The sequence below is a fragment of the Heptranchias perlo genome, chromosome 32 (assembly GCF_035084215.1).
Source record: "Heptranchias perlo isolate sHepPer1 chromosome 32, sHepPer1.hap1, whole genome shotgun sequence".
Classification (NCBI taxonomy): domain Eukaryota; kingdom Metazoa; phylum Chordata; class Chondrichthyes; order Hexanchiformes; family Hexanchidae; genus Heptranchias; species Heptranchias perlo.
The window spans coordinates 16,934,508-16,962,053 of record NC_090356.1 but is presented as its reverse complement, the minus strand read 5'-3'; the positions used below and the strand labels follow the sequence as shown (position 1 = coordinate 16,962,053).

Here is a 27,546-nt window from a genome sequence, read left to right as displayed (position 1 = left end):
ATACAGCCCGTTTTGCGCTACCCGCCCGAGACGAATTTCTCCCCCTTGGTTTGACACATAAAGGATGCAAGATACAAATTTACAACAAGGGCTGGAGTTAAAGAATCTGTATTATTTTGTGATCCTTGAATAGCAATTGTGGAATTGTATAGTGGCAGAGGGCTTACTTCAAAACAAAGGGGTGAATCTACCATTCCTGTGCCCCCAGTGGTTGGGACTTAAATCTCCACTTCTCTGATAAACCGCATGAAAGTACATAATTGTGATTTTAATCAATCCCTCTGCCATCCCAGATTGTTCATCATAGAAAATCCTGCACAAATGAAACGCTAAAGCTGTTTTACAGAAAATATACAGGAGTGGATTTTAACTCGGGTTTCCAGCGGGGAATGGCTCTGGCAAGTTAGTTTCCTGCCCGCCAGAGGCAGCAGGAGGCCATGGCGATTCTATCCGCCGGGCCTCATTTAAATGCTCCTGGGAGGGGAGAGGGTGCAGGGCGGCTGTGGGCAAGGAAAGATCCAGTGGCCCTTGGTTGTCTGTGGGCTTCCAGATAAGCGGTGAGGAGAGGGTTTCTGGATGGTACTGCGGGGGAGTCTGGGGCAGGGGACTTTCCCCCTGACCCCACAAAGAAAAGTTTTGTTGACTTACCTGGATGGCCTCTTCTTCCTTCCCACCAGCTGCCAACCTACTTCAGCGTGGCATGAAAGCCATGGTGACTTCCCTACTCTGGCCCCGGTTAAAATGCCACCGGGGAGGTATTGACATCATAGGACCCCAATTTGCATAAATTCATGAGACTTCCGCCTGTTTCAGGCAGTTGCCTGATCAGCTTGCAGATCCCTGCATGTTAATACCCTCAATGCAACTAATTATCTAACAACATAGATCAGAGATCAATTCTGGGCCCCTTCTGACCTGTGTTGCTCACTAGCAGGTATCATTGCAGTACATTGATCCAATGACCTGTCAGGGAAACTCTTAACACCAGTCTTAATAATTATACTGTTTCCTTAATCCACATGGGTTTAATAATTATGTTACTACCTGTATATTAGGTGGACAGTCTTTACTATGTTTTCTATTCCAGTTATGAGGGAATCTATGTATAATAAAATGTTAAAGATGTTGTGTTGTTTTCTACTATGAGCACAATGTTCTCCCAGCTCGAGTGACTCACTCTTCCCATCTGAAAGGAAGCCACAAGCTTCATACTTGGCACCCCTACAACTGAAATCAAGACCTGGCCACAAGGAGTTATAGGTTTGAACCCACATCCCACTGCTCCGTAGCATGTGGCAAGGTTTTTTTTAAAGTGGTCTGGAGTGCCTAATACTCAAGGGTAACATCCAAATTCAAGCCATGGTCTCAAGCGATGTTCAAATACTTATCCTGAGATGAGCCATGAGATGGAGAATTTCACATTGATAAAGCCCTTGATGTTGGAGAAGGGAAGGAAGAAAGAATCTGAACCTCCACTCAGACAAGTCACAAAGAGGAACTCCTGACAGCTGTGTAGAAATTCTTAAGACCCAATCACCTTGCCTTCCTGAATAGAAGAGTTGTAAACAATTTTACAACACCAAGTTATAGTCCAGCAATTTTATTTTAAATTCACAAGCTTTCGGAGATTTTCTCCTTCCTCAGGCAAATGTTTCAAGAATAGAAGAATAGAAGAATAGAAGAGAACAGGTGGAGAGGCTCTGAGGTTAATGGGACTAACAGTCGAAAAGTCACTGGGCCCAAATGCTCTATGTCCCAGGATTCCAAAGAAGGTTTGGGAGGCCATAGTGGAGGCACTGACTTTTAAAAAAAATCTTTGGAAGCAGGAATTGTGCCAAAGCTCAGGAGGGTGGCAAATATTAAACCGTCTACAACAAAGAGAAAGGGGATAAGCCAGGAAATTATAGGAGAGGTAGTTTTGCCTCGATTGTAGGTAAGCGTTGAGTCCATAAAGATGGGATGAAATTAATGAATGCTTTAAAGGAATAAGCCAATCGGGAACACCCAGGGTGGATTTGTAAAGGGCAGTTTGTGCTGGACTAATTGAATTGAATTTTTTGAGGAAATCACAGGTAAAGGGAATGTCGTGGATGTGTGTGTGTATGGATTTTCAGAAGGCATTTGCTTTGTGTACATAAGAGAATCATTGGGCCCGAAATTCCGATTGGGCCCTGGGCATATCTAGGATGGAAAAAACGCAGCTGGAGACTAGAAAATGGAGGCAACCAGATTACGCCTGGATTCAACCCTGCATTTTTGGTCCAGCCATTTTCTGATGGGGGAGCCACGAGCAGATCTGTGTGTGTATATATATATATGTGTATAATGTAAAAAAATGTTTCACAAACTCCAAATTGAGCTATATTTTATACTTTTCTACACGCAGCTGTTACGCACTAGTTATGGAAAGTCCTGGTTTGCACTCCTTTGGGCCCCACAAGGAAAATCTTCCAAAAAAAAAACAATTAGCCAGTTACTCCCAAAACAAGTCAACATACCTTTAAGAAAACTCACTCTCAAAGGGCAGGAAGTAAGGTTTTACTTGGAATCAGCACGGATGTTACTCCTCTGGGCTATATAAAATGATGGATAGAGAAGCCCCGCCCTTTTCAGAATTCTGGAGCCTCTAATTAGCTTGTGCTGTGATTGAAGGCCTCCAGTGGTGGAAATGCAACCCAATTGCAAAAAGCCAGCCTGCACGGTCCCTGGGATGAGTAGGTGAAGATCTAATCCTGCCATTTTATGACCTGCCCATATCAGTTGTTTACATTTTCAGTTGGCTCATTGCTACATTTCCCTTAGACTTTCATTTTTCAGTATTTTCCCTTGCCTTTCTCAGAAGCAGCAGAGAGACGGGCAACTGTGCTGACAGAGGTACATGCAAGTTTGAGTCCACCACCACCTCTCTCGTTTGATGACATCCGTCCATATAGAAGAGTAGAGGAAGCTTTTCACTGCAAACTGAAGGGGATGGTTATTGTGGACAAAAGGACTCTCTTAGAGCTTCAGAACTTCCAGACGGTAAGAAAGCCTAAAGACCTTTATTTAGATATCACACACCTGCAATCAAAGAATCAGAAGGGTTAAATAGCATGGAAGTCCAAATAAAATCCTACGGATCAAGAAACTATTAAGATATATATGAAGAGTTAAGAGAATTTGAACTGGGAAAAACAGAAATCAAAATGGAATTCTATGTTGGTGAATTGAACTTTTCTGAGCAACTGAATTTTGGCTTTTGTGGGCCAGTTTAGATTCTGATTCTATCTCATAGCTTGTTCCCAGCTAGAAGTGCAACACCGTGGGAGTCCCTAGGCAACTGAGACAAAATAATTACCTGCCCAGCTCATGGGTGCAGTTTCATACCCAATAGAAATAATATGGAGAGAGATGTAAAACGGACTACCGACTCGCTATCACCCATTTTACACTATCGCACAAAGTCAAGATCTACCCAATAAGTTTTTAAAGTTCTGTCACAGATTGGAAAGAAAATAAAGCAAACTATATAAAGCTAAATTTTATCCTGTTAAATTTGCCAGCCACAATATTACATCGAATTACATAGAATATACAGCACAAGAACGGGCCATTCGGCCCAACGGGTTTATGCTCCGCACCCTTCTTCATCTAATCCCCATCAACATATCCTTCTATTCCTTTCTCCCTCGTGTTTATCTAGCTTCCCCTTAAATGCCCCTAAGCTTGTTGCCTGAACCATGTGGTAGCGAGTTCCACATCCTAACCATTCTCTGGGTGAAGAAATTTCTCCTAAAAGCTTTGGATTTATTAGTGACTAGCTTATATTATCTTATTATCTTAACTAGGTTTGTAAAAACATTGGGGAAAAAGTTGAAACAGAATTTGAAGTCGATAGATCTACTGCAGAGGTAAACTAAGGAAATGAGAGAGACTTGTAGAAATTTTGCAGAATATATAGGTGTGATGAAATTAAGGGATTAAGGCTACAATTCAGGTTATTCCCATGGTAATGAATGAAGTTAATGATAGGACATTCACACCACTACATAAGAAAGGATTTAGCTGCGTTTGCAAATTCAAGTTTGTTGTGTAACTAACTTGTTGTCACTTGGAGAAGTCATCACATTGAAGAGGAACTTTTGTGATATAAATCAAGGTGAATTCTAAAGATATGATGAATATTAAATGGTTTCATGTTTTGAAGTTGTTAATGAGCGGATTATGAAATAAAATGGTATGATAATAACTGGGTTTCACTCTATCGTATTGCACTTTATTGTGAAAGGAAACTCAGATTAATTACACTGTGATGGTCAAGGTAATGAGATCTGCTGGAAGTCTGGTACAAACCTGCTTTCTATTGTCCCCAAGAGCTGACATGATGATCTCCAGCAGTTAGTAAATAGTACAGAAATGTGTTATGGCAATTACGGTTTCTGGAAAATTATACCATTCTGATACCATGCACATGTAACCTAAAACGATTTTTGTAAAGCAGTGTGTAATTTTCTTCCCACACTCCAATTGGATGCTTAGAAAGACACTGCAGGCTTGACCCAACAAGAATGAGCACATTTACAAACAGCTTGCTTTCACTGGTCAATAATGATTTAGGTAAACCTTACTTGCATTGTACATTTTTAGAGTTAGGCCATTAAGGCAGACCTGTTGGAGGATTTTTGTTTCTTTACGTCCAATGAGTCCACTAAGGCATGTAGGTGAGGTGTCGGAGAGGCCCCAACCGCAGACTGCAGCATCTAGGCTGCTGCCAGAGCAGTCTGGCCCAGTTGGCTTTCTGGCACCAGGGCAAGTATTGGTTGAGGGAGCAGACGTGCTGTTATCCTGAGAGAGGGCAACATATGCCGCTCCCTTTGCACCATTGCCACTGCCATAGGGTTCCACTGATCTAGCGGGAGCAGACTGCAGGAGAACTGTGATGCACTGAAACCCCTATCCATGCGGTCCCCCAGCCTATTCAAGGCGGAGAAGATAGTGGAGCCCAGAGCCTGCATGGCACCAGCATGAGTGTCCGTGAGAGATGCTACTACTGGTGCCAGAGATTACTACAAAGAGGGCCCAAATGCAGCGTCCATTGAGGTGACCACACTCGATGGTTGACTTCAGGGTGTTGATGTCATGTGCAAGAACCCCACGCAAGTTGGTTAGTGGACCCCTCCACACTCCGACATGCTGCAGAAGCTGCCTGGCAGGCATTCCACACATTGAGCAATTGCTGGTGCACAGAAAGCATTTTCCTATTAAAGGCAGGAACTCTAAATCCTGCACCTGTGTCCTCTTCAGCAGAGCTAGGACGTGAGCTTGTCCTCTGGTGACCCGTTTCCTGGGCTGTCTTGTACACCTGCATCTGCTCCTGCTTACTTGTGCTCAGTGCATCACTCAGTGCACACCCCTCTAACTCATTATCCGTGCCAGGCGGGGTGAGACTTATGTCCTGGTACTTGGAAGAGTGAAAGCGGGTGATGATGCATCTTCGGGAGATTTTTCCTCCCTTAGCCTGTCTGCCTGTCAGGTCTTAGTTGTCTGAAGGACCTAGAAGAAGGGCAGATGGACAATTGTTAGCACGTAATGGTAAAGGTACGGAGTAGCAGATAAGTGGCAGTGCAATGCCGCACCAGGTTGCCATGCGTGTGATTGTTTGAGGAAAGAGAAAAGAGAAGGGAAATAGCCAAACACCTTGCTTCACATCGCCTCCAGCCTCGTCATCTCCGACCCTTTGCCCATTATGTCCATGGCAGCTTCTCCCAGTGGAGTGAGGGCTTGGATGTTGGCTGCACCTCCCACGAGTTCTGGCCCTCTCCTGCAAGACAAGCTAACAAGCAACAACGTGGAGAGTGGGAGTGAGTTAGGGTGTAGCCCTTGAAAGGGTTGTGCAGATCCGTGAGGCGGCTTTAGATAGTGTGCATGCTGGGAGGGAGAAGCTGCTAGTTGTGAGCAAGAGGTGGTCGTGTGAAAGAAAATGTCACCAGCGTGAAAGCAGTTAGAGCCGTGAAATGTATTCCAGTTATAACCAGCTAACAGAGTGTAGTTTGTGCCATTTCTGAGGGCAGTAGCAAGTGGTGAGTGTGTGATTGTATGCAGAAGGAGTGGTGCATTGTTGCATTGTGATTGGAGGAGAAGCATGTGCAGTGGGGGATTGAAGAATTGGGAGTGCTTGGGGAGAGAGTATGGTGTTTCAAGGCTTCATTCAGACAAAAAGACAGATAAAGAACATTTTTTACCTTTGCTGTCTGGGTAAGGTCATTGAATTTTTTTGTGGCCACTTTTATAGATTAGTAGGATTCTCCCAGGTACAGGATGTCATTGGGATGTACTCATGGCATTGAGGCCACCGTATCAGAACTGCCACCCTCTTCAATGTTTTTAACAGGAAGGGGTTTTGTTCTATTAATGTGCAGCCAGTCCGTGAGGCCAATCACACAATTTTGCATGTGAATGCTTACTACCCAAGAAGCTGCATGACTCCTTCGTTCGTCAGCAATCAACCATACCTGCATTGTTAAGGCTGAGCACTGTAATGGGTTGGTTGATTGGAGACCATGGAAACCTTCTGCAGCCCAGGCTGGTGACACCTCTCTGGAATCCAGGTGCAGCAGTAGAGAACAAGTATAATGAGCCCCTTGGAATATCTCGAATTCTTATGGAGCAGATGATCAGAATTTTGAAGTCTCATTTGGCACCCAGGAACAAGCCCTCCATCACCCAACTGTGGGGTGGTTGGCCATGAAGGAAATGAGGTTATTCAGGAGAAGGTGCTACCAGCAGCTTGAGACCAACAAATGAACAACTGTTTTAAATAAATTGTACATATAGTGTACATATAAGACTTTTATTCCCCTGGATGAGCCCCCTCGATTGCTTAATACTGTGCACTGTTCTCCAGAGCTCAAAAACCTTTTACTGTGATGGATGGATTTCTCCCTAAAAGAATCAATCATGAAGAACAGCGATCCACATACTCCAACAGATAATACCACAGGCACAAACTGTGATGGACAATTTTCCATTTTACTGGTATCATAATTTCAGAACTAGCTACTTCCATTTACCATTTGTCTCTACCTCTTGAGCCTAAAACCTTGCTTACTCATACTCATTACTTGGTGCTCCCTGACTGTCATAAAGTTGAGAGGTGGGTGGCTGGGTCTTTTTACGCTGGAGCTTTAGAAAACTGAGATGGCACTCCTCACAGTGAACCTGATGTCGTTGAAGGACCTGCTCCCAGCTTCTCTCCAGGTGAATTCTTTACCCAGAGAGAGAGGTTAGAATGTGGAACTTGCTACCACATGGAGTAGTTGAGGCAAATAGCATAGATTCTTTTAAGGGGAAGCTAGATAAACACATGAGGGAGAGAAGAATAGAAGGATATGCAGATAGGTTAAATGAAGTAAACATAGAAACATAGAAAATAGGAGCAGGAGTAGGCCATTCGGCCCTTCGAGCCTGCTCCGCCATTCAATATGATCACGGCTGATCCTCTATCTCAATACCATATTCTCACTCTCTCCCCATATCTCTTGATGTTTTCTGTGTCTAGAAATCTATCTATCTCCTTCTTAAATATATTCAGTGACTTGGCCTCCACAGCTTTCTGTGGTAGAGAATTCCACAGGTTCACCACCCTCTGAGTGAAGAAATTTCTCCTCATCTCAGTCCTAAATGTCCTACCCCGTATCCTGAGACTGTGTCCCCTCGTTCTGGACCTCCCAGCCAGGGGAAACATCCTCCCTGCATCCAGTCTGTCTAGGCCTGTCAGAATTTTATACGTTTCAATGAGATCTCCTCTCATTCTTCTAAACTCTAGTGAATACAGGCCGAGTTGACCCAATCTCTCCTCATACGACAGTCCTGCCATCCCAGGAATCAGACTGGTGAACCTTCGCTGCACTCCCTCTATTGGCAAGTATATCCTTTCTTAGGTAAGGAGACCAAAACTGCACACAATACTCCAGGGGTGTTCTCACCAAGGCCCTTTATATAACTGGGTAAGTAGGTGGAAGGAGACTCATGTGGTGCATAAACACCGGCACAGATCAGTTGGGCCGAATGGCCTGTTTCAGTGCTGTTAATTCTATATAATAACCTCGCCCACTGGCAGCGCATGTTGAAAATTCAGGTGAGTGTGCGGGATTTTGAACCACTAATTTAAATGATTGGAAAATATTCCGCCACCACATGCCTGTATATTCGATGTACGCTCCCAGGTGGTGAGATTCCCTGCCATGACCCCATTTTGTTTTCTATATATATGTAAAGCTATGGTAGGGTTAATCTTAACATGGCTGACTGGAACTAGTTCATCTGGTCGTCAGATGTTTATAAAGCTGGTTCAATTGTTAATTGAGCCAGGAAGACCTGATTTTGGAGGTGTAAACAACAATTTATCCTGTGAATCATTCAATTTGGAACCAAGACTGTCAGAGACAATTAGACCATCCAGATAGTGATGGGGAAGAAAAGACTGCATTTTCTGGCTGCATTGAATTCATTGTGAGCTACTAGCAAATCAAAGACATTTAAAGCTCCTTGCAAAGAGACTGCAAGAGAGAAGTAAGTCTAGACTGTGTTTTCTCAGCAATGCTAGTGATAGCTTACACTGGCAGAAGAAGTAGATTGTGGTGTAAAGAGACTTTCTACATTCACAGCTCAAGGAATAGAGCGTAACTTCAAAAGGCCTGACATTTTAGTGCAGGCAGTGTATAGAATTATTCTGTTCTATGTGTGATTTACTTGCTAATATCACTGTAAACAAATCTAGTAACTCCCGTTGGAGACTTAAGTGAACTGAAGAGAGGTGTATCAAGACTTCCATCTTCTAGAGTGACTTGGAGCAGAGTACACATACAGCGAGCACTGGATCCCATATGCTTTTTTAACATCCTTATCAACTTGTCCTGCCACCTTCAATGATTTGTGTATGTGAACACCCAGGTCTCTCTGTTCCTGCAACCCCTTTAAAATTGTACCATTTAGGTTATATTACCTCTCCTAATTTTTCCTTCCAAAATGCACCACTTCACACTTCTCTGCTTTCATTTTCATCTGCCATGTGTCTGCCCATTTCACCACTCTGCCTATGTCCTCCTGAAGTCTGCTACTATCCTCCTCACTGTCTACTACAATTCCAAGCTTGTTTTTTAATGCGTTTTGAAGAAAACTTTGTTGCCATTTTTGTCTCAGTAACAGCAATTTCTAATGCCCAAAATAAGAGTTGAAATGGAAACAATAAATTCATAAAATTACATAAGTGAATTATGCTACATCACACACTATCCTGACTGGACATATACTGTTGCAGCTTCATTGTTGCTGGAATTCCCTACCTAACATCATTGTGGGAACACCATCCGCACAAGGACTGCAGCGATTCAAGGTATAGACTCATCACGACCCTTCTCATGGCAACTAGTGATGGAAATGCAGCCTTGCCACATCCTGAGAAAAAAAATCTTTCCATTTACCTTGGTAGAAATTTCAAAGCTCCAGCTTCAGCCTGTTCCAAAAGCTTGGGCTTCGACTGGATATTTTTGCCTCACAATAGTTGTTCACCGCTTTGTATCACACCTGTGCATTCTGAGCACGTGGAGTTTGCTGAATTTCCTAACATGCAATCAGTGCATCAGCATGACTTGAAAGTTAGACGGGTCTGTCCCTTCATCCTGTGAGAAATTGAGAACCTGGAGATAAAATTCTTGAAGTTTTATTTCAGTCGAATCTGGCATTTATTAACAAATGCTGTTTTTTTTTTCTACTATGGACTGTTCAGAGACAGGAAGTGCTTGTGATCAGCAGCGTCTGTGATTGTTAAGGGTTGGAAAAGGAAATAAAGAGGTTGTTTATAGAGAATGGATTTTTTTTAAGTCACCTGTTTATTATCATTAAAGGTTAAAAAAAATCTTTCTTCAGAAACATTTTTTGAGGCTTAAGACAATTATATCTTATAAAAATTTAAAACTGCATAAATAATGAACTCTTGAGTGCTTTATGAGGTAATTTTTGTTTATTAAAAGCTGTATAAATTGGCAATCTGACTGCACTAAAGGGTATTTGGTTCATTCTGTGCTGTTGGCACATGCCAGGAATACATATTAGGAAATTGTGCACCCCTAGCCCATGAATTTCTGTCTGTTTAATTTTAAGAAGCAGAAAGTTTACCCCTAAATGCTTTAAGATGGGAATGTGAAGATGGACTCAAAATTGGGGGTATAAATGGGGCTGTGAATGGGTTGGGAAGCAGATTGATGAGTGGAAACATGTTGGGTGGGGGGATAGGACCTAATAGTTTGAAAGTGGCAAAGGCAGATTGTGTACCATTCTTCTGGCTCCATCACCCCAAGGCTACTTAGATCCTGCTCCCCCTCAGTACTTCCAGAACTCAGCATTCCCCATTACTGCTAGACTCTGCCCCCAAAATACTCCAAAACCTCCTCCCCAGGCCTGCTGGATGCCAGAACCCTCCTCTCTAGACGTCACCCTTCATCCTCACATGAGTGCTCCCAAACTCTTAGACAACATGCCAAATCCTCCCAAATCCTAGGACTCACCTCCCAGTGGTCATAGAACCCCCTCGCCAGTCTTCCTGGAACCCCAGGATTTCCCTCGCAGTGCTCCCAGACTCTGGTACTCCCTTCAAATCATGGTTCACCCTGATATTCCATCTCAGTACCACTTCAAATGCATGAAAACAGGTGTTGGTGTTTATCCTTCACATGAGCTATAGTCCTAATCTCAAATGCCACTCCGGAATGTCCTATGTTCTAATGAAAACAGCCCCATATTTGTACTTCCTCATACAAAGCACTCTTAACTTACTTACTACTGAATCGATGCTGTACCCTCTCTATTGCCTCGACACCCTTTCTATAGTGTGGAGCCCAAAACTGCACACACTGCTCAGCAGCGCAACCCAGTGTTGGGAGGACTGAAAGGTAAGTTGCAGTTAAAAGTAATACCCAGACTTTGCACGCAGGCGTGACAAAATTATGACATAGGAATCGAGTGTGATAAGCTCAATACAACATTTTTAATATCGATAGACAGATGGTGGATATTGCAATTCACCAGGGCACCTCATGGGCTCGGCAAATGTAGGTTTAGTGATGAATTTTGCTTGAAGAGGTTCTGTAATAAAAAAGAGGAGAGGAATGTTTTTTTTTGAGTCTGGTAGCCCCGGCAGACTGCTAAACAAGTCTGAGATAGGATCATTTCAGTCCTCTTCTTAAAGCAGAATTGTATATTTTGATATTATTTACATAATTAGTGCTTATCTAAAAACAAGAAAATATTAAGTGTACAGGGATGATAAAATATCTTGATTAGGTTACAAATTGATAAAATATGTTCTGTGCTTAGATGCAAATGAAATACAGTGTCAAAAAAAGTAACACAAAGGCTTAGAAATTACTGTTGGCAAATTTAGAAACCGCTACATAATTTCTTACGACATTTTTTTGCCTGCTATAATAGAGCCACTAACCTATTTTAAAACAAATCTGTCGATGCCTCATTAAAATACCAGACAGAGGAACTTCATAAGAAGGTGCCAAGCGTTTGTTGCTAGTATTGCCTACTGTAATTTATAGACAATGCTGTTTAGCATTGGTTTCACTAAACATCCTTACAAATCCAGGCTGTTTTGTTTTTCTGTAGCCTCTTGCAAAAGGTGCATTCCTGAGAGGATCTGGCATGAATCTGTCGACTGGGCGATTTACAGCACCAATAACTGGCATCTACCAGTTTTCTGCCAATGTACACATCGGTAAGTGCCCATTCAGAGATCAGCATTTTTATAATAGATGTTTGTTTAATAGGGAAATAGTAATAAATGTCCCCTAAATTGTGGATTTGTCCATGTAGCAACGGTTACTCCACTTCAAGAGTAATTCATTTGTTGTGAAGTGCTTTGGAAAATTCTGAAGACACAATAATGTGCTATATAAATGCAAGTTGGTTCTTTATTGATTGTATGTGTGGCATTATGAAAGAAGGAGCTTTAGACTTGCACGATTCAACACCTGGCTATGATAAAGAATTAAAGCCTGAGATTACTGCTGTCTGACAATATTCTATCAATGTAGTGTATAGATTACATGTTAAAGCACCATACAAATTTAATCCTGATAAATGGGTAAACACTTCGCCAGGAAATGTAATGTTTCGATCAGAATTGTCAAGGCCGACATTCCTCTCCTGGCGCTCCATGGGAGCAACCTGAGTACAGTGGACCGGAAGTGGGCCGCGACATGGCTGTATTCTCAGCATCTGACCTTTCTGTTGGGCCTATATTGCGTTGCTCAGATGCACACCAGGCGCACTTGGGGACACTCTGTTGGCCACAGAAAGGCAGTTAAGAGGGAGTCGGGTTGTTGCCTGGACCTTAAGGGCAGCAGCAATCTTAAAGGGGAATATCAAGTGAAAGCCACATGAGAGAACCAGAAGGTCTTTGAATTAAAACGGTAATTGGAGCAGGATATTCCTCTGGACAGCTTCTGGGGACTCAGTGGTAAGTTTTGAAATCCATTTATGCCTGCTAGAAGTTATGATTTATGTGTTGGTGGAATTAACACTCATTTAAAGGTGCCATCCCCTATAAATAAGTGTGTGCTGCTGTGCTGGGATTATAGCAGAACCCTAAGCAGGAGTAGGGGCATCCTTGGAAGGAGTTGGTAAAAGGATAACATCCTGGTGCCAAGCAGTAGGTGGAGGAACAGGGAAAACATGCATGGAAGGCCGATGGTGTGGGAATAGAAGGAGGGTGCTGGTTTGACTGTGAGACTTCTCTTTTATTTCAAGTGGATGGAGTAGTTGTATGGTCAAGGCTAGGGGTGTCTTGCACTGTGGTAGGGAATAATTATGAATGGCTCAAGAGTGAGCCAGGTGAATAACTTCAGCAGCTGTCAAGGGGATTTGTTGTTGTTTCCCCGCATCTGCCTCCAAATAAGCCATATTGCAAAAGGGTGTGGCCTGATCTAGTATTAAACAATGCCTCCATTACTAAGCGTAAAAAACTAACAGCATTCTGCAACAAGTACTGAAGCGGCAAAACCATTTTTAAAGGAAGACAAAGTACCAGGCCCTTGCGGACTTTATGCAAAGGTATTTAAAGAAGTGGCTACCAAATATTGGTCACACGTATGTTTCTCTGCTTAGTTGCTAGACGGTCTTCTTGGGTTAAAGTCACCACCCACCCCCTTAAGTAGACTTCATATCCTCCACAAAGTTAAAGTGTGTCATTACCTGTCCTGTCAAAGCAACAAAGACACTTCTCCTGAGCTAACCCCTAATATAAACTTGATCCCTGAACACCATTGTTCATTTCTTACACGATGAAACACAACCACAGACCTCTTACATAGCCCTCAATCTCTGCTGGCTGCAGATTGACTACAGACTGGGAAAAGATCAGCCTCAGATATCTCATTTTAAATCCTTTGAACTGTATCTCCCAGATACTGAGAAGCATAGAGGAACAGAGGGATCTTGGAGTGCATGTCCACAGATCTCTGAAGGTAGCAGGGCAGGTAGATAAGGTGGTTAAGGTGATTAAGACGGCATAAGGGATACTTTCCATTATTAGCCGAGGCATAGAATATAAGAGCAGGGAGGTTATGCCAGAATTGTATAAAACACCAGTTAGGCCACAGCTAGAGTACTGTGTACAGTTCTGGTCACCACATTACAGGAAAGATGTGATTGCACTAGAGAGGACACAGAGGAGATTTACGAGGATGTTGACAGGACTGGAGAATTTTGGATATGAGGAAAGATTGGATAGGCTGGGGTTGTCTTCTTTGGAACAGAGGAAGCTGAGTGGAGATTTAATTGAGGTATATAAAATTATGAAGGACCTAGATAGAGTGGATAGGAAGGACCTATTTCCCTTAGCAGAGAGGTAAATAACCAGGGGGCATAGATTTAAAGTGATTGGTAGAAGGATTAGAGGGGAGTTGAGGAGAAATTTTTTGAAAAGGTGGTAGAGGCAGAAACCCTTATCACATTTAAAATAGTATTTGGTTATGTACTTGAAGTGCCCTAACCTACAAGGCTACAGACCAAGAGCTGGAAAGTGGGATTAGGCTGGATGGCTCTTGTTCGGCCGGTGCAGAGATAATGGGCCGAATGGCCTCCTTCTGTGCCACAAATTTCTATGATTCTATGAAAACTACATTAAGTGGTCAGCCAGTAATACTTTGAAAAGGCCTGATAGTTTGAAATTTCTGGAAGGGCAACTGTGTGTATTTAAAAGTAATTTATAGTTCTTTACAGTTGTAATCTTTTTATTATTTTATCTACTTGAGATAGATAAGACTTTTAATTTTAATCTAACTATATCACTATTAGATTATTCACTTTTTTATTATTTGTGTAATAAAGTTGTTTTGTATTTTAAACTCAAACCCATTGATATGCAATGACTGATGGAGACAAAAGATAGTCCTCTACCTGAAAATAATGACCAAACATTACTTGCTGTTCATTTACTTGAGTGTGTTATTGAAAACTTACCTAGATCACAAGGCAAGGATAGACACACTCAAAGTGTGGAGTTGGGACTCACATATGAGAGTGATTTAAGATATGAAGAGCTGAAGTAATCTAGCGTAAGAACATCAGAAAACACCCCAGAAAATTGAGGTCTTGCCTAATAATTTACTGGAATTCTCTGAGGACGATGGGCCTTGTTGACAACAAATTCTGTGCTTCTAAGATTTCGGCAAGGATTTTGATGCCATGTTATACAAGTGATTAGTCTACAAGGGAGGAAAGTGTGACAAGCTTCTGAATCGGATTGAAAATTGGCTAAACCACGAAAGCAAAGAGTGGTTGTGAATGAAGTTGCGTTCCTATGACAAGGGGTCACCAGTAGGTTACCACGGGAATCAGTTCTGGGGCCATCATTGTTTACTGTGTCAATACATGGTTTGGAGCTGAGGACAAAAGCAAAGCTAAGTTTGCAGTTGACATGAAATGGTGGGGGGGGGGTCAAACAATTGAGAACAGGTAAACCAATTGCAAAAGGATCTTGGGAAGTTGGGCTGATGAAGGGTAAGTGGCATTTAATGAGGACAATTGCAAAGTAATTAGAGTAGGGAAAGAAAGTAAAACAGTTGCAATATAAATTACATAGCTCGACAGCTGTCCAACAAAACTCCCAGATTGGTGGATAGCTCATTGAAGCCAACAGCACAGTGTGAGGCAGTAGTAAGGAAAGGTAACCAGATCTTGGGATTTATAACTAGAGGGATAGAGCACAAATCCCAGGAGGTGATAGAGTGTGTATAAGTATTTGTATGGTCACACCTGGAGTATTGTATAATATTCTAGTCAGTGTAGTACAGCAAGGACATCCAGGATTGGAAACAGTGCAGAAAAGGGCAACAATATTGAAGCCTCACTTAAGATATCTGAGCTATGAGGAGAGGTTGCAGAACCTGCGATTGTTTACTCTGGAAATGAAAAGCTCATGGGAGTTATTGGGATGAATTTCCTCGCCACTTTTACCGTATTCAGATTAGGTGGGGGTGCCTTCATTTTTCTGCTTGTCTGATTGTCCAGCCCACTTTGGGGGGAGCATGCAATTATATGAAGGGAGGTACACAGGCAGTTTAAGCTTAACTACTTAATGCAGAGGGTGCTGAATACGTGGAATGGACTGCTCAGGAAGGCAGAGCCATTGATTGCACTGTGGAAACTTGCCTCTCAAAAGTCAACAATGATGATCAATTGTTCTTTCTTTGAGAGGCCAGTTTCCATAGTGCAACCCACTGCTCTGCTAACTGTTCCTTTAAATTTCTTTGAGCTGGTACCGCTGGAAATGGGATCCTGCTGCAGGTTGGCTGAGGTGGGTGCCCCAGTTACACAGTTAAAGTCACAGGCACCCACTCGTTGCATGCGATTGTCTTGACCCTGGAAAGAGGGACAAGGAAACTCGGCCCCTTTATTCAAATATTCCAGATTCTTAAGAGAACAAAGAAATCGAAACCAGATTCATGCATGTGAGATTGCTTCAAACTCTAGAACAAGGGAACCACTGGGTCAAATATTAGAAGAGGGAAGGTGCAGAAACAGTTTAGATTTAACTACTTTACACAGGTGTGGAATGGACATCCAGGGAGGCAGATAGTGTGGGAAAACATAAGGGTGAGTTAGATAGATATTTGAGAGAGTGGGTGATTGAGAGGTATTTGTTTCTGGGACTAGGAACAATGCATGAGTAAGATGACGCATGAGTAAGTTTCTTTAGGGCTGCAGCTGTCTGGCTCTCAGGAGCAGGTACCAGGCAAAGACAAGGCACATTCCTACAAGGAAAGAGAAAATCAGAGGGTGAGTCCCTCCCCCACATTGCTTTCATTATCCCCTAACATTGAGGAACATTGATAGAGATCTTGGAGCAGACTGCTAGTCTACGTTATGGAGACACTGTCTTACAGAATCTCGTAGACAATGTTAATGAAAGATAATTGCAGCAGACTCGCAGTCTCCCTCCGTGAGTTTAGATCAAGCAGGGGATTTTGTTTACATCGTGTTTTCTTGCTTGCAAATCAGAAAAGTACAAGAACAATGTTCTTCAAGCTGAGCTTCTGAGCTGATTGTTCCATTTTCCTTAAAAGAAACAGAAATCAAGATATTTGTCTTATTTGTAACAATGACACAGTGTATGTAATTCAAAATGTCCTTTGTCATCTGATGGATTTTTCATTCCCTCCACCCTAGATCATAGTGAAATGAAGAGCAAAGGACCACTTCGTCCAAGAGATAATGTGCGAGTTCTCATTTGTATTGAGTCTCTCTGCCAACGGAATGCGTAAGGGCTCAAACTAATTTCGAATTTGCTCTGATGATTATTGGCTGATATGTCTTCTCAATTCTTGGGAAGATATCCATACAGACTGACCTTATGAATGAAGCTCATTCTCTTGTAGATCATCGTTGTACAGTAATGTGATGTGACTTGAAACTTAGAAAACAGGCTGAAGGGGTTATAAAACCCGAAATAGGAAAGTTCTATTTATACCAACAGGTTTTACAATGCCCTTCATGATATTGAGGTTTAATTTGCTCTGGTAGCTTGTTCGCTAATGTGTCCACAGCAAATTCCTTTGTGCACTTTTTAAAAGCGGTTGTTAACCCTGCTCATTTTCACCTTTTTGAGGATTTAATTGGTGTATACAATAAATAAATTGATTTTCTTACTTTGTAGGAACTGCAATGATTTTAGGTCTTTTCTACTCTTGTTGCTCTAGGTTTTTTTCAATGTTTGTGCTTTAGATCACTTTTTTTTTTACTGAGTCCGAACTCCTGCCTTTAAGAACATCTTCACTAGCTTTGATATCTAGGTTAAGCTATCAGTAATGTGCCCAGGATAAGGAACCGTTCCATCAGTTACTTTGACCTATTTAAGTTATCCTATGCCGCTGTAGGATCTCTCCCACTTTTGATGAGCGACATAACTTCAGATCTTTTTTTAAGTTTAAATTATTAAGCAAATTTATTTTAACAAAAGATAAACAAGGGCATAAATAAATCGCACATTAGAAATCCTTCTAACTAGCTCCTTCAACATAAAACAATAAAAGATTGCCATCTAATATTAAGCTACTCTTTTAGTGTTTCTTGTATTTCTTACCATTAAGGGAGTTTATTCTGGCTTAAGCTATTCTCCTGCAAATTCCAAGCCATTCCTGAAAGGGCACGGGATTCTCACAGAAAAACAGCGCTATGGGACCATTCCCAGGGCTACTCAGGAAATCTCCTGACTTCCCATATGGCCAATCCGCCCCAATTTTCAAGATTCAAACAGCTACAGCTCTTTAAATATTCCCCAAAACAGTTACTGGGACTTCCTGGATTTGAATAACTGATACATTCCAAAATAACTGGCTGTCATAATTGAACAAATCACACAGTTTGTGTTTGTTCAAAAATAGTTTGGTTTCTCCCTGCTTTTCAGACAGTCGAAGAAAACTTGTCACATTATCGTGTTAAGTGTGGTACGACAGTCTGGCTGCAGCTTTTCAACATCCTTATGTACTGTGACTGGATTTAAAGGTACAATGGTCAAGCCAAAATTAGACCAAAAGATCCTTCATTTTTGTTCTCAAAAGCAACAGACTTACATATTGTGGTTCCCTGTCATCTAGCTCAGTTGGTAGCCTTCTCACCTCTGAACCAGAAGATTGCGGGTTTGTGCCCTACATCTGGACTTTAATTAATAATCTAGACTGATGCCCCTGGAATAGTGAGGGAGTGTTATATTATCAGATGTGCCATCCTTTGGCTGAGATGTTAAACTTAGCTGCTTTGTTGAATGTTAAATCTCCTGTGGCAGTTTCTGAAGCTGAGCAGGGAGTCTTCTAGCCAACATTCCTCCCTCAACCATCACCACCAGAAACTGATAATTGCTTTTCATGACATTATGTTAGCTGCAAAATGGCTGCTTAGTTTGTCTTCATAACAAGTACTTCAAAGTAATTCACTGATAAGACTTTTCAGATTATTATGTAGTGTGTAATGGAATGTCAGTGCCCGCTATGTCTCCTTCTGTTCCTTCTGACCTTCGAAAATGGCTAGGAAAGATAGATTTGATGCTATTCCCACACTATCATGTTCAATAAAAACCGAACAATTTGTGTAAGCTATCTCTTTCCTTTTAAGTCATCCCTCGAATTCTGCCAGCTCCTTCTGATGCTTTTAAAGAAAAAGAAAGAGCTTGTATTTATATATCACTTCCATGACCTCAGGATATCCCAAAGCACTTCATAGCCAACACAAGTCACTGTTGTAATGTAGGGAAACGCAGCAGCCATTTTGCGCACAGCAAGGTCCCACAATCAACAATGAGATAAATGATCTCTCCTATGCCACTTGCCAAGCACTCTTTAACTGCCAGCCTTGCCCTCATTTACCTATCTGTGTACTTATCACTGCGCTCTAGCTTACTGAAATATATCATGTGCTGGCACATGATCTCCTCACCCTCAGTAGGCAGGAGAATATACATTCCATTAGTCTGTTGCTCAACCTATGAACCATTAGACAAATTTATTGAACATTAAACAGGAAATCAACTGTACTAAATACATGCAGATATATTTATAATAATTACAAACTTCACTGATCTCAAAATGTCAAAAACAACAAAGACATTTCTCCATCATTAATCTGACCCTTGAAACACTGTTTCTTACATCTTACACGGCTATTCGCTACCACTTAGACCTCTGACTTGCCATATACCCTTGATGACTCCAGACTGCCTATTGTTTGGTTGCAGTACAGCCAAGATATGGCTCCAGATTTCTTCAAAGATGTCCCAGAACAAAAGGAATTAAAAACTTGCATTTTTCTTAAATATGTCAGACGATCAGCCATGCACAGGATTCAAAACGGTGTTTGCCCCAGAAATACAGCCGTTAAACAAAGATGTTTTTACTTGAATTGAATGGTTTCATTGGATCAATGGATCTGTTCCAAACACTTTGAATGACCCGTTAGATGAGCCTCCATCCAAATAGTACAAAGCATTAGTCAGTCTGGGATGTGTATTTTTTGCTGCCTTCAGAAACAGCTAGCAGTAACATTTTAGCCCTATGTTTGCTGTGACCAACAAGAAAGAGTCCAAAAATAATCCATCATAGACGAAACTGCTTTGTTTTTGCTACACTTACCTATAGGGTAATCATATAAAACTCGCGTTTTTGTATTTTATAAGGAGCAATCCTGAAACCAGCCATGCCAATTAAAAATGTAAATTGATCTTTTATCGTTTTTTTTATTCTGAACATCAAAAGCTTAGCATATAATTGTACAGGAATCTGACCTTTACCGTCTCTGTAGAAGCTGGCATTTTGTATTAAGTACTAGGGATAATATCTGAACAGTGAAGTTAGTTCACACAGCCACTTTCCCTTTTATTTTCTCTCTCAATCTTATTCCCATTATTACTCCCTTCTCAGATTTTCCTCCATTCTTTAGATTTCCCCACATATGGGAAATACTTTATTCTCAACAAGACTCCAGTAACAATACATTTGTTTATTTTTTAAGTCAATTGGTGTTATAATTGCAAGCCTAGCGATTGCTTCATTCTATTTTCATCTTGTTTTAATAACATATTGAGGTGATCTTTTACCTTTTTCTCCCCACTTCAGCTCCCTTGAAGTTATAGTTGGACTGGAGAGCAACAGCAAAATATTCACAGTCTATGTGCACGGGCTACTTCAGCTACAGGTCAGTACTCACCAGTAATATAAGATCATCTGTACAAACTTCACAGAGTGGACTAAATATGTAACAATCCTGTGATTCCATTCCTGGAAGCTAGGTTCAGATCCACACCAGACAAATGGAATACAACATTTTTCCCTTTGACGATTGTTATGCGTCTCAAGAAAAATTAGTTTCTTAACTATTAGAGCACGACAAGCAAGTTACTTCAGCCATGAGAGATTGGACTGGAAATACTTTGGACAAGAGTGCTGGACTAATGGTAAAACCCAGTATGACATGAAAAATCAAGCATTGTAGGCCTGGGATTTCCAAACCAGCACTCTCTGCAAGTGTCACTCCTCACTGTGGGGGGGAGCCAAAGTGGATCTCATTATTTACATAGTTGCATCTATGTGACTATCAATTCCAGAGTAAGGAGTAGCATCTAGAAAGCTTAGGAAAAAATGCAAGTGATCTAATAAAAATAAATATAGAGTCAGGTTTATGAGATTGTTATAAAAAAGCAAATTTGAACTAACAGTAGAAGAAAGAGATACTGGGGAAGATGAAAGATTTTGGGGAGTAAGTTAATTAAGAAGAAATAAAGTGTTTGAATTTTTTTGTTGCGTGTATATTTAAATGGAACATAGGAACAGGAATAGGCCATTCAGCCCCTTGAGCCTGTTCCACCATTAAGTTAGATCATGGCTGATCTGTACTTCAACTCCATTTACCCGCCTTTGATCCATATCCGTTGATACCCTTACCTCATAAAAATTTGTTCATCTCGGTCTTGAGAATTTCAATTGATCCCCAGCACCCACAGCCTTTTGGGGGAGAGAATTCCAGATTTCCGTTACTCTTGGTGTGAAAAAGTGCTTCCTGATTTCATTCCTGAATGGCCTAGCTCTAATTTTAAGATTGTATTCCCCTTGTTCTGGATCCTCCCACCACAGGAAATAACTTCTCTCTATCTACCCTATTGAATCCTTTTATCATTTTAAACACCCCTATTAGATCACCCCTCAACCTTCTAAACTCGAGGGAATACAAACCAAGTTTATACAACCTGCCCTCATAATTTAACTCTTTAAGCCCTGGTATCATTCTGGTGAATCTGTGCTGTACCCCTTCCAAGACTAATATATCCTTCCTGAGGTGCAGTACCCAAAACTGGATGCAGTAGTTCAGATGAGATCTGACCAAGCCACTGTACAACTGAAGTATAAATTCCTCCCCTTTGTATTCCAGTCCCCTTGAGATAAAAGCCAACATTCCATCAATGTTTTCGGTTACTCTTTGCACCTGCTTTTAGTGATTTGTTTACATGGACACCCAAATCCCTTTGCTCCTCCACAGCTTCCAGTCTCTTGCCATTAACAAAATATTCCAATTTTTCCTTTTTGGGTCCAAGTTGATTGTTTTAGCTGCACTGAGTTGAAATTACACTAATAAAGCGACTTCATAAATTTGATTTTGCATAGCTCTATTACTGTTATGTTAGTATTTACTTCACTATCTTGTGAATGGGTTAAAGATTTTTTTTTTAAATGGCTGGCCCAGGGAGACTGAAATTTCAGAAGAGACATACTAGGAAATAACAAGTCAGGTAGACAGAGTTTTAAAAAAAGCATAAACAAACAAAATTAAGGTAGAAGAAAGTTTGCAATGTGGATGAATCTTGTAATTGGAGGCTGCAGGGCAGGCAATGTAGAGTGCAAAATGGATGTCAAATTCGATATATCCCAGAGTTCATTTGCTCCAGATATGTGTTGTTGAAAGATATACATTGATGTGTCTGAATTTAAAAATCAGTTAAAAAGATTTGAAGCCCTGCAGAAGAAACCGTTTGAGGCTGCAACAGCAAATCCACCTTTAATCTGCTTTGCCGTGGATCCTTTAGCAGATACACAGTATTGGATTCGTTATGCATGAGGAATCTGTCAATCAAGCATCAACAAACCAAATATCAACATAACGTTACTTTGAAACATGACAATATTAACCGAAGACCCCATAGAACGCTTATGAGTAAGTAAATGCACGTTGTCTGAATCAGTTTTCTATGTCCCATCACCCATATGATGATCGGGGTACAACGCCTCAGTCATAACCAAAGTTATGTTATCGGCATTGACTATTAACCCTGTAAACTAGCACTTGTCAGGATGGATCCCATCGGCTGCTGCAACAGTGGCTGGTGCATTTTCATCCTGAAGGGTATGCCCTGAAACACGTGCAACCTTGATAGAATGTAGCTGGGCTTCGGTGCTTAAAGGGACTTGCCAATTACCTTAGGTGAGATCAAGAGTTATAAGTTACTTAGTATTCCTTATCATTCCCTAAGGATCTCTTCTGTGCAACATATGAGTTGCGTATTAGTTTTGCATTCAGTTTTAGTAATTCATACAGAACCATGTTTTTCCAGTAAGCCAATAGTTTGTTTTGCTTCACTTGCAATAGGCCTATCGAATACTCCCAGGGTCTAGTATTGCAGTCACACCAGGTTTTCTGATAACTTTGCATAATCACAGGAATTTACTACATGTGATTTGCTAACTTGGTTAAGACGTTCCTTAACTTGAGCACATATTCTACTATTTTTTATCTCTATCACTTAAAGGTAAGTGGGGCTTTATATGGGGATAAAAGTGTTAGTAGCGACTACAAAGGCTGCTATTATTTTCAGTGTATATTTTGGCCTTCGCAAAGGTTATTTGGGTAACAAAAATGTCAGACAAAACCAAACCACCACAGCCACTGGCAGTGCTAGCCCTGTGGTGCATGTTACCTCATGTGTCCTTACAGCATCCACTAAGTCTCCGCCATGGATTTTCGAGGCCATGAATTTAAATCCCCAAAGCACTGGTAAAAATCCCCGAATATCATGTAATGAAAATGAAATTTGACTTATTCACTCCTGTATATCAAGGACCCTCATAGTACAGGATGTTACATAACATAACACCCCATTGTCATAAACAGGGTATCCTCTGCACAATGCCAATGGGATGTCAGTTAGTGTATTGTTATTAATGGTGCAATAGTGCACACATCTGTCAGGTCACACTTTATATATCACATTTTGGCCATTATTTTACTCTGCTGCACATTACCACCACAAATTACAACTCTGTAATCAACAGTACTTTAAAAAAAAATCTAGCAATCACACAAAAGATACTTAACCAATTAAATTACTCAAAATAATTATGAATGCTTTTGTCTGCATTTTTCTCCCAAGCTAGCCAATTTTTGGCTCAAAATAAGGTTTCTAACATTAATTTTTTTAACATTGCTTATTTAAAAATCAGATCTTACAAAGAGTCTGCACCAGAAACATTAATTTGTCTTCTCCTCTTTACAGATGCTGATGGACCCGCTGTGTGTAACCAGCATTTTCAGTTTTTATTTATTTTTAGGAATTATAGTTTTTTTTAAAATTACATAATACACAATAATAAAGTAATTAAAATAACCTTTGTGTCCTTGAGTAAGTTTTTTCCTTAGAGGTCTCAGCCTCTTTCAAACACTTGAACTTGAAGCTGATATATTTCCTAAAGCTGTCACTCTGTCAGCTGAAGAAAATGACCAGCTACACCTCTGCATGCAATTTCCAGGATGCCACGGTATCAGTATGTACAGTACACAACATTTCCCCGCATGTACCGGTATGGTTCAGTGTACAACTTCAAGCATATCTTTCTTTATACTGTGACAGGATTTCTGAGATTCTTTATTTTCCCAAGTGATTTGAAAACAAGATGGCAGATGAGATTTTTTGAGTAAAATTTTCATGGCAAAAATTATTTTCGACTACTTACAATTTTACTTAAGAGGATATCGCTTAGAGAGAGACAAATGTGGATGAATTAAGGAATTATAGAAATTACAGCACAGAAGGCGAGTATTCGGCCCGCTGAGCTTGCATCGGTGCTATCTCTTCCACTGGAGCTATCTATCTGAAACCAGTTTCCTTGCTCTCTCCTTTTATCCTTTTATGTTCTATTTCAAAGAGGTATCCAATTCCCTTTTAATGATGTTTTAGCTTCTGCCTCAGTAGCCACTTGTGGCAAAACATTCCATGCTCTAATAACCTTATGTGAAAATATTAGGGGAGATTTTGGGGCTTCCTGCCCAGTGGAAACAAGGTGGTAACACCCTGAAAATCATGGGGAAGAACGTACCATCCTCCTCCCACCATTGCTGTTTTGCTGAGGTCCTCGGAAAAGGTGGCTGAAGCAAGTGTGCAGCTAATTGAGGTATTTAAATTGGGGTCCTATGATGTCAATACCATTTTAGGTTTCATTTGGTGGTCTAGCCAAAGAAGAACGCAAAGGTAAGTACTTTTGGTGGGGCCAAGAGGAGCAGGAGTGCTCCTCAGAATGTCACAAAAATAGCCTGGGCCACTGCCGCACTGGGTCTCCCCCTGCCAATCTACCTCTATCTGGGCCCAGAGGCCGGCCAGACTGCCCGATATTGCGGTGGCCCAGAGCTGATGGGTTGCCCTGGGCACTTGTGTTTGTTCGCAGCCTATCATCCCTGTGTTAATGAGGCCCAGTTTTCAAAACGGACCTGACCTCCCATCACCACAATTGGCCATTCTGTCAGCCGGCCACCCGAAGATTGCACTCAGGGAAAATTTACCTTATTTCTTCTAACTCTGTGCAATGCTCCCTTGTTACCAAATTCACCAACCAGCGGAAACAATCTTTCACTATTCACTCGCTCAAAAACTTTCATAGTTTTGAAAACCATGATTTGATCCGTTATAAATTTCTCTGTTTCAGCGGGAAAGAAATCTAATTTGCTGAGCCTTTTGTTCATAAATATAACCTTTCATTCTTGATAACATTATCGTGATTTTCACTGGGCCATTTCCACAGCTCTAATCAATATCTTTCCTATAATCAGAAGTCCAGCTGTGACCTAACTAATGTCTTGTATAAATTCAACATCACATCCTTGACTTATTTTCAATATCTCTATGCATAAAACCCAGAATCCTATTTGCATTTTTATTGGCCTTTTCTACCTATATCCCAACCGTTAAAAATATATGATTCTGCAGCCCTTGATCTCCCTGTTTCTCCACTCTATTAATAATATGACTTTTTAAGGCATACTTTGCTTCACTATTCCTGTTTGCCCACAATTAACTACTTCACATTTCTCTGCATTGAACTGCATCTACCTAGCTGCCCATTCCACTGAACTGTTTAAATCTTTCTGCAATTTTTTGCATTCTTCTCTACAGTTTGCTGTTCACTCGAATTTGGTATCATCAACAAACTTTGATATCATTCCTCTTGTGCCTATTATGTATGAAGAGACAACAAAAAAAAAGTCCCAGCACAAATCCATGGGGAATCCCACAATCCGAATAATATTCATTTACCTCTGGGGTTTGGGGTCATGAAAGCAGGAGTGTCACTGCATTCCTGGCTGCTGGTAGCAGGGCCTCTGGCTGTTGGTATCGGGGCCTTTGGCTGAGTTGAGTTCCTAAATCTTGACAATTCCACTTCGGTTGGTAAATTAAAAAAATGAGTAAGATTCAACCATAAGGCTGGAAATGACTGTTGATTTTGCTATTCGTGGACATGCTACTTGTGTGTTGGGGGTTCAGTAATTTCATGAGGGTTGTACAATGCATTTTTACCCAACTGTAAAACCATTGCCAGCGTCAAGTGGCTGGTCAGAGTTATAGTGTTGAATCCATGTGGAGCTTGTTAGTGTCAGCACATTGAATATAATTGGGAATGACTGAAGAGCAGAGGTTAAGCTGGAAGGCTGTGACAGTGATATGTCATCTGGGAAATGGTAGGCTGAATTTATTATCAGTATGCCTTCAAGTTGTTTCTGGCACGCACTGGTGACATTCGCATCGTGAGCCAACTTGCAGATCCACAAGGTGGTGACTGATGCCTTATTCTGCCTTATTTTTCAATGGACCAAGCACCACTAGGAGAGGTCTAGTGGCTTTACAAGAGCTCAGGAATTCATTGACTGCATGTATGTTGTGATGCCCTTTATGAACTGCCAGGGTTTTCACTACATCAACGCGCAACAGCTTTGCGAACACCAATGCAGAAATATAACCTAAATACCTGCTTCCTGAGAGCTTGCATGATGTCTTCAAAGCAATTGTCTGTGCCACCATTATTTTAAAGAGAAAAAAGATTGATTGCTAGGAGACTAAGAGAACCTTTTTCAGCCATGTCTCATGGCCCCTGTGTGTGAATCACCAACAGAAGTTGAATGCAGCTGCAAATAAGCTCATGCAACTACCAAGGTAATTATTGAATGTACAATTGAGGTCCTTAAGGGCCTAGATTTCCCTCTGTGGCTGGTTTACCACTGAAATGTGCCATGACTGCACTTCTGCTGGTCTGACACCTTTCCTCAGTCAACCTCATTTTAATTGGAAATCTCCCTTAACTGAGGTTTGACTAATTTGATCTGTGACTCAAATATCAATGGAAAAATACTTTTTTTTGTTCAGAAAAAGATTATTTCTGCTTGCACCTGGGGGAAACTGTGCCATAGCTCAGCTTAATGTATTTTTTCTGTGTTTTCCAGGCAGGACAATATACCTCCATATTCGTGGACAACAGTGCTGGGGCATCAATATCCATCCAGAGTGGATCAGATTTTATGGGCATACTTGCTGGTGTATAGCAAGTCGTATCCTGTTAAGAAGAAACCAACTTTAACTTTATTAGAATCTCAATCCTTTTTTAAAAAAAAATCAGAAATGGAATTATTCCATCTAACTGTTGATGTGAAGAAAAACTGGTGGGATTTTACCTTCAACAATTGCTACCCATGTACCTTTGCCATCTATTCTTTTCATCAGCTTTAAGAAATCCATATTTCGTTAGAACTGTTTTACTTCAGAAACATACACAATGCCCTTAATGGCAAGTTTTCATCTGCAACACTGGACTGCGATATGCTAAAGTGATTGTACCTAACTTTCATTCAGACATTACAGCAGAAAGGCTAAACGAGAGATGCACATTCAAGCTGTCATTACCTTGCTATTGGTATTAAAAAGTTCCTCACAACAACAAAAACATTAATTTTATTGATTAAATATCATTGTAATATTGGAATGTTGATTCTGCGTTATTGTATACTCAATGGTATAGTATCTTGTGGCTTTACTTTAACTCATAGATGCCCAACAATTTTGAGATGCTTCAGTGGACAGTAGGTTCTCAAATGTCGTTGGTATGGCCTTTGGACTAACTAGCCTGCCTAGGAATTGTACAGGAACTCTAAACAGAAGAAAACATTGCACTGGGAGTACAAGAGAAAAAAACGTACATTACATAC

At 41.0% G+C, this 27,546-nt stretch overlaps 1 protein-coding gene across 5 annotated transcripts in view; it reads left to right on the top strand.

Annotated features, from left to right (window-relative positions):
* c1qtnf12 (C1q and TNF related 12) overlaps nt 1–27,323 on the top strand; it is a 44,033-nt gene extending 16,710 nt beyond the window's left edge. For 4 of the 5 annotated variants that reach the window (XM_067970487.1, XM_067970486.1, XM_067970485.1 and 1 more), the window contains 5 exons: nt 2,840–3,021; nt 11,650–11,758; nt 16,714–16,804; nt 20,151–20,229; nt 26,788–27,323. In XM_067970487.1, the coding sequence (XP_067826588.1) occupies nt 2,840–3,021; nt 11,650–11,758; nt 16,714–16,804; nt 20,151–20,229; nt 26,788–26,886 (560 nt within the window). In that variant the 3' untranslated portion in view covers nt 26,887–27,323. Of the gene's footprint in view, nt 1–2,839; nt 3,022–11,649; nt 11,759–16,713; nt 16,805–20,150; nt 20,230–22,111; nt 22,240–23,575; nt 23,681–26,787 lie in introns of those variants that run through there. The other variant, XR_010958225.1, reaches the window with a different exon arrangement.
* The last annotated feature ends 223 nt before the right edge of the window (nt 27,324–27,546 follow it).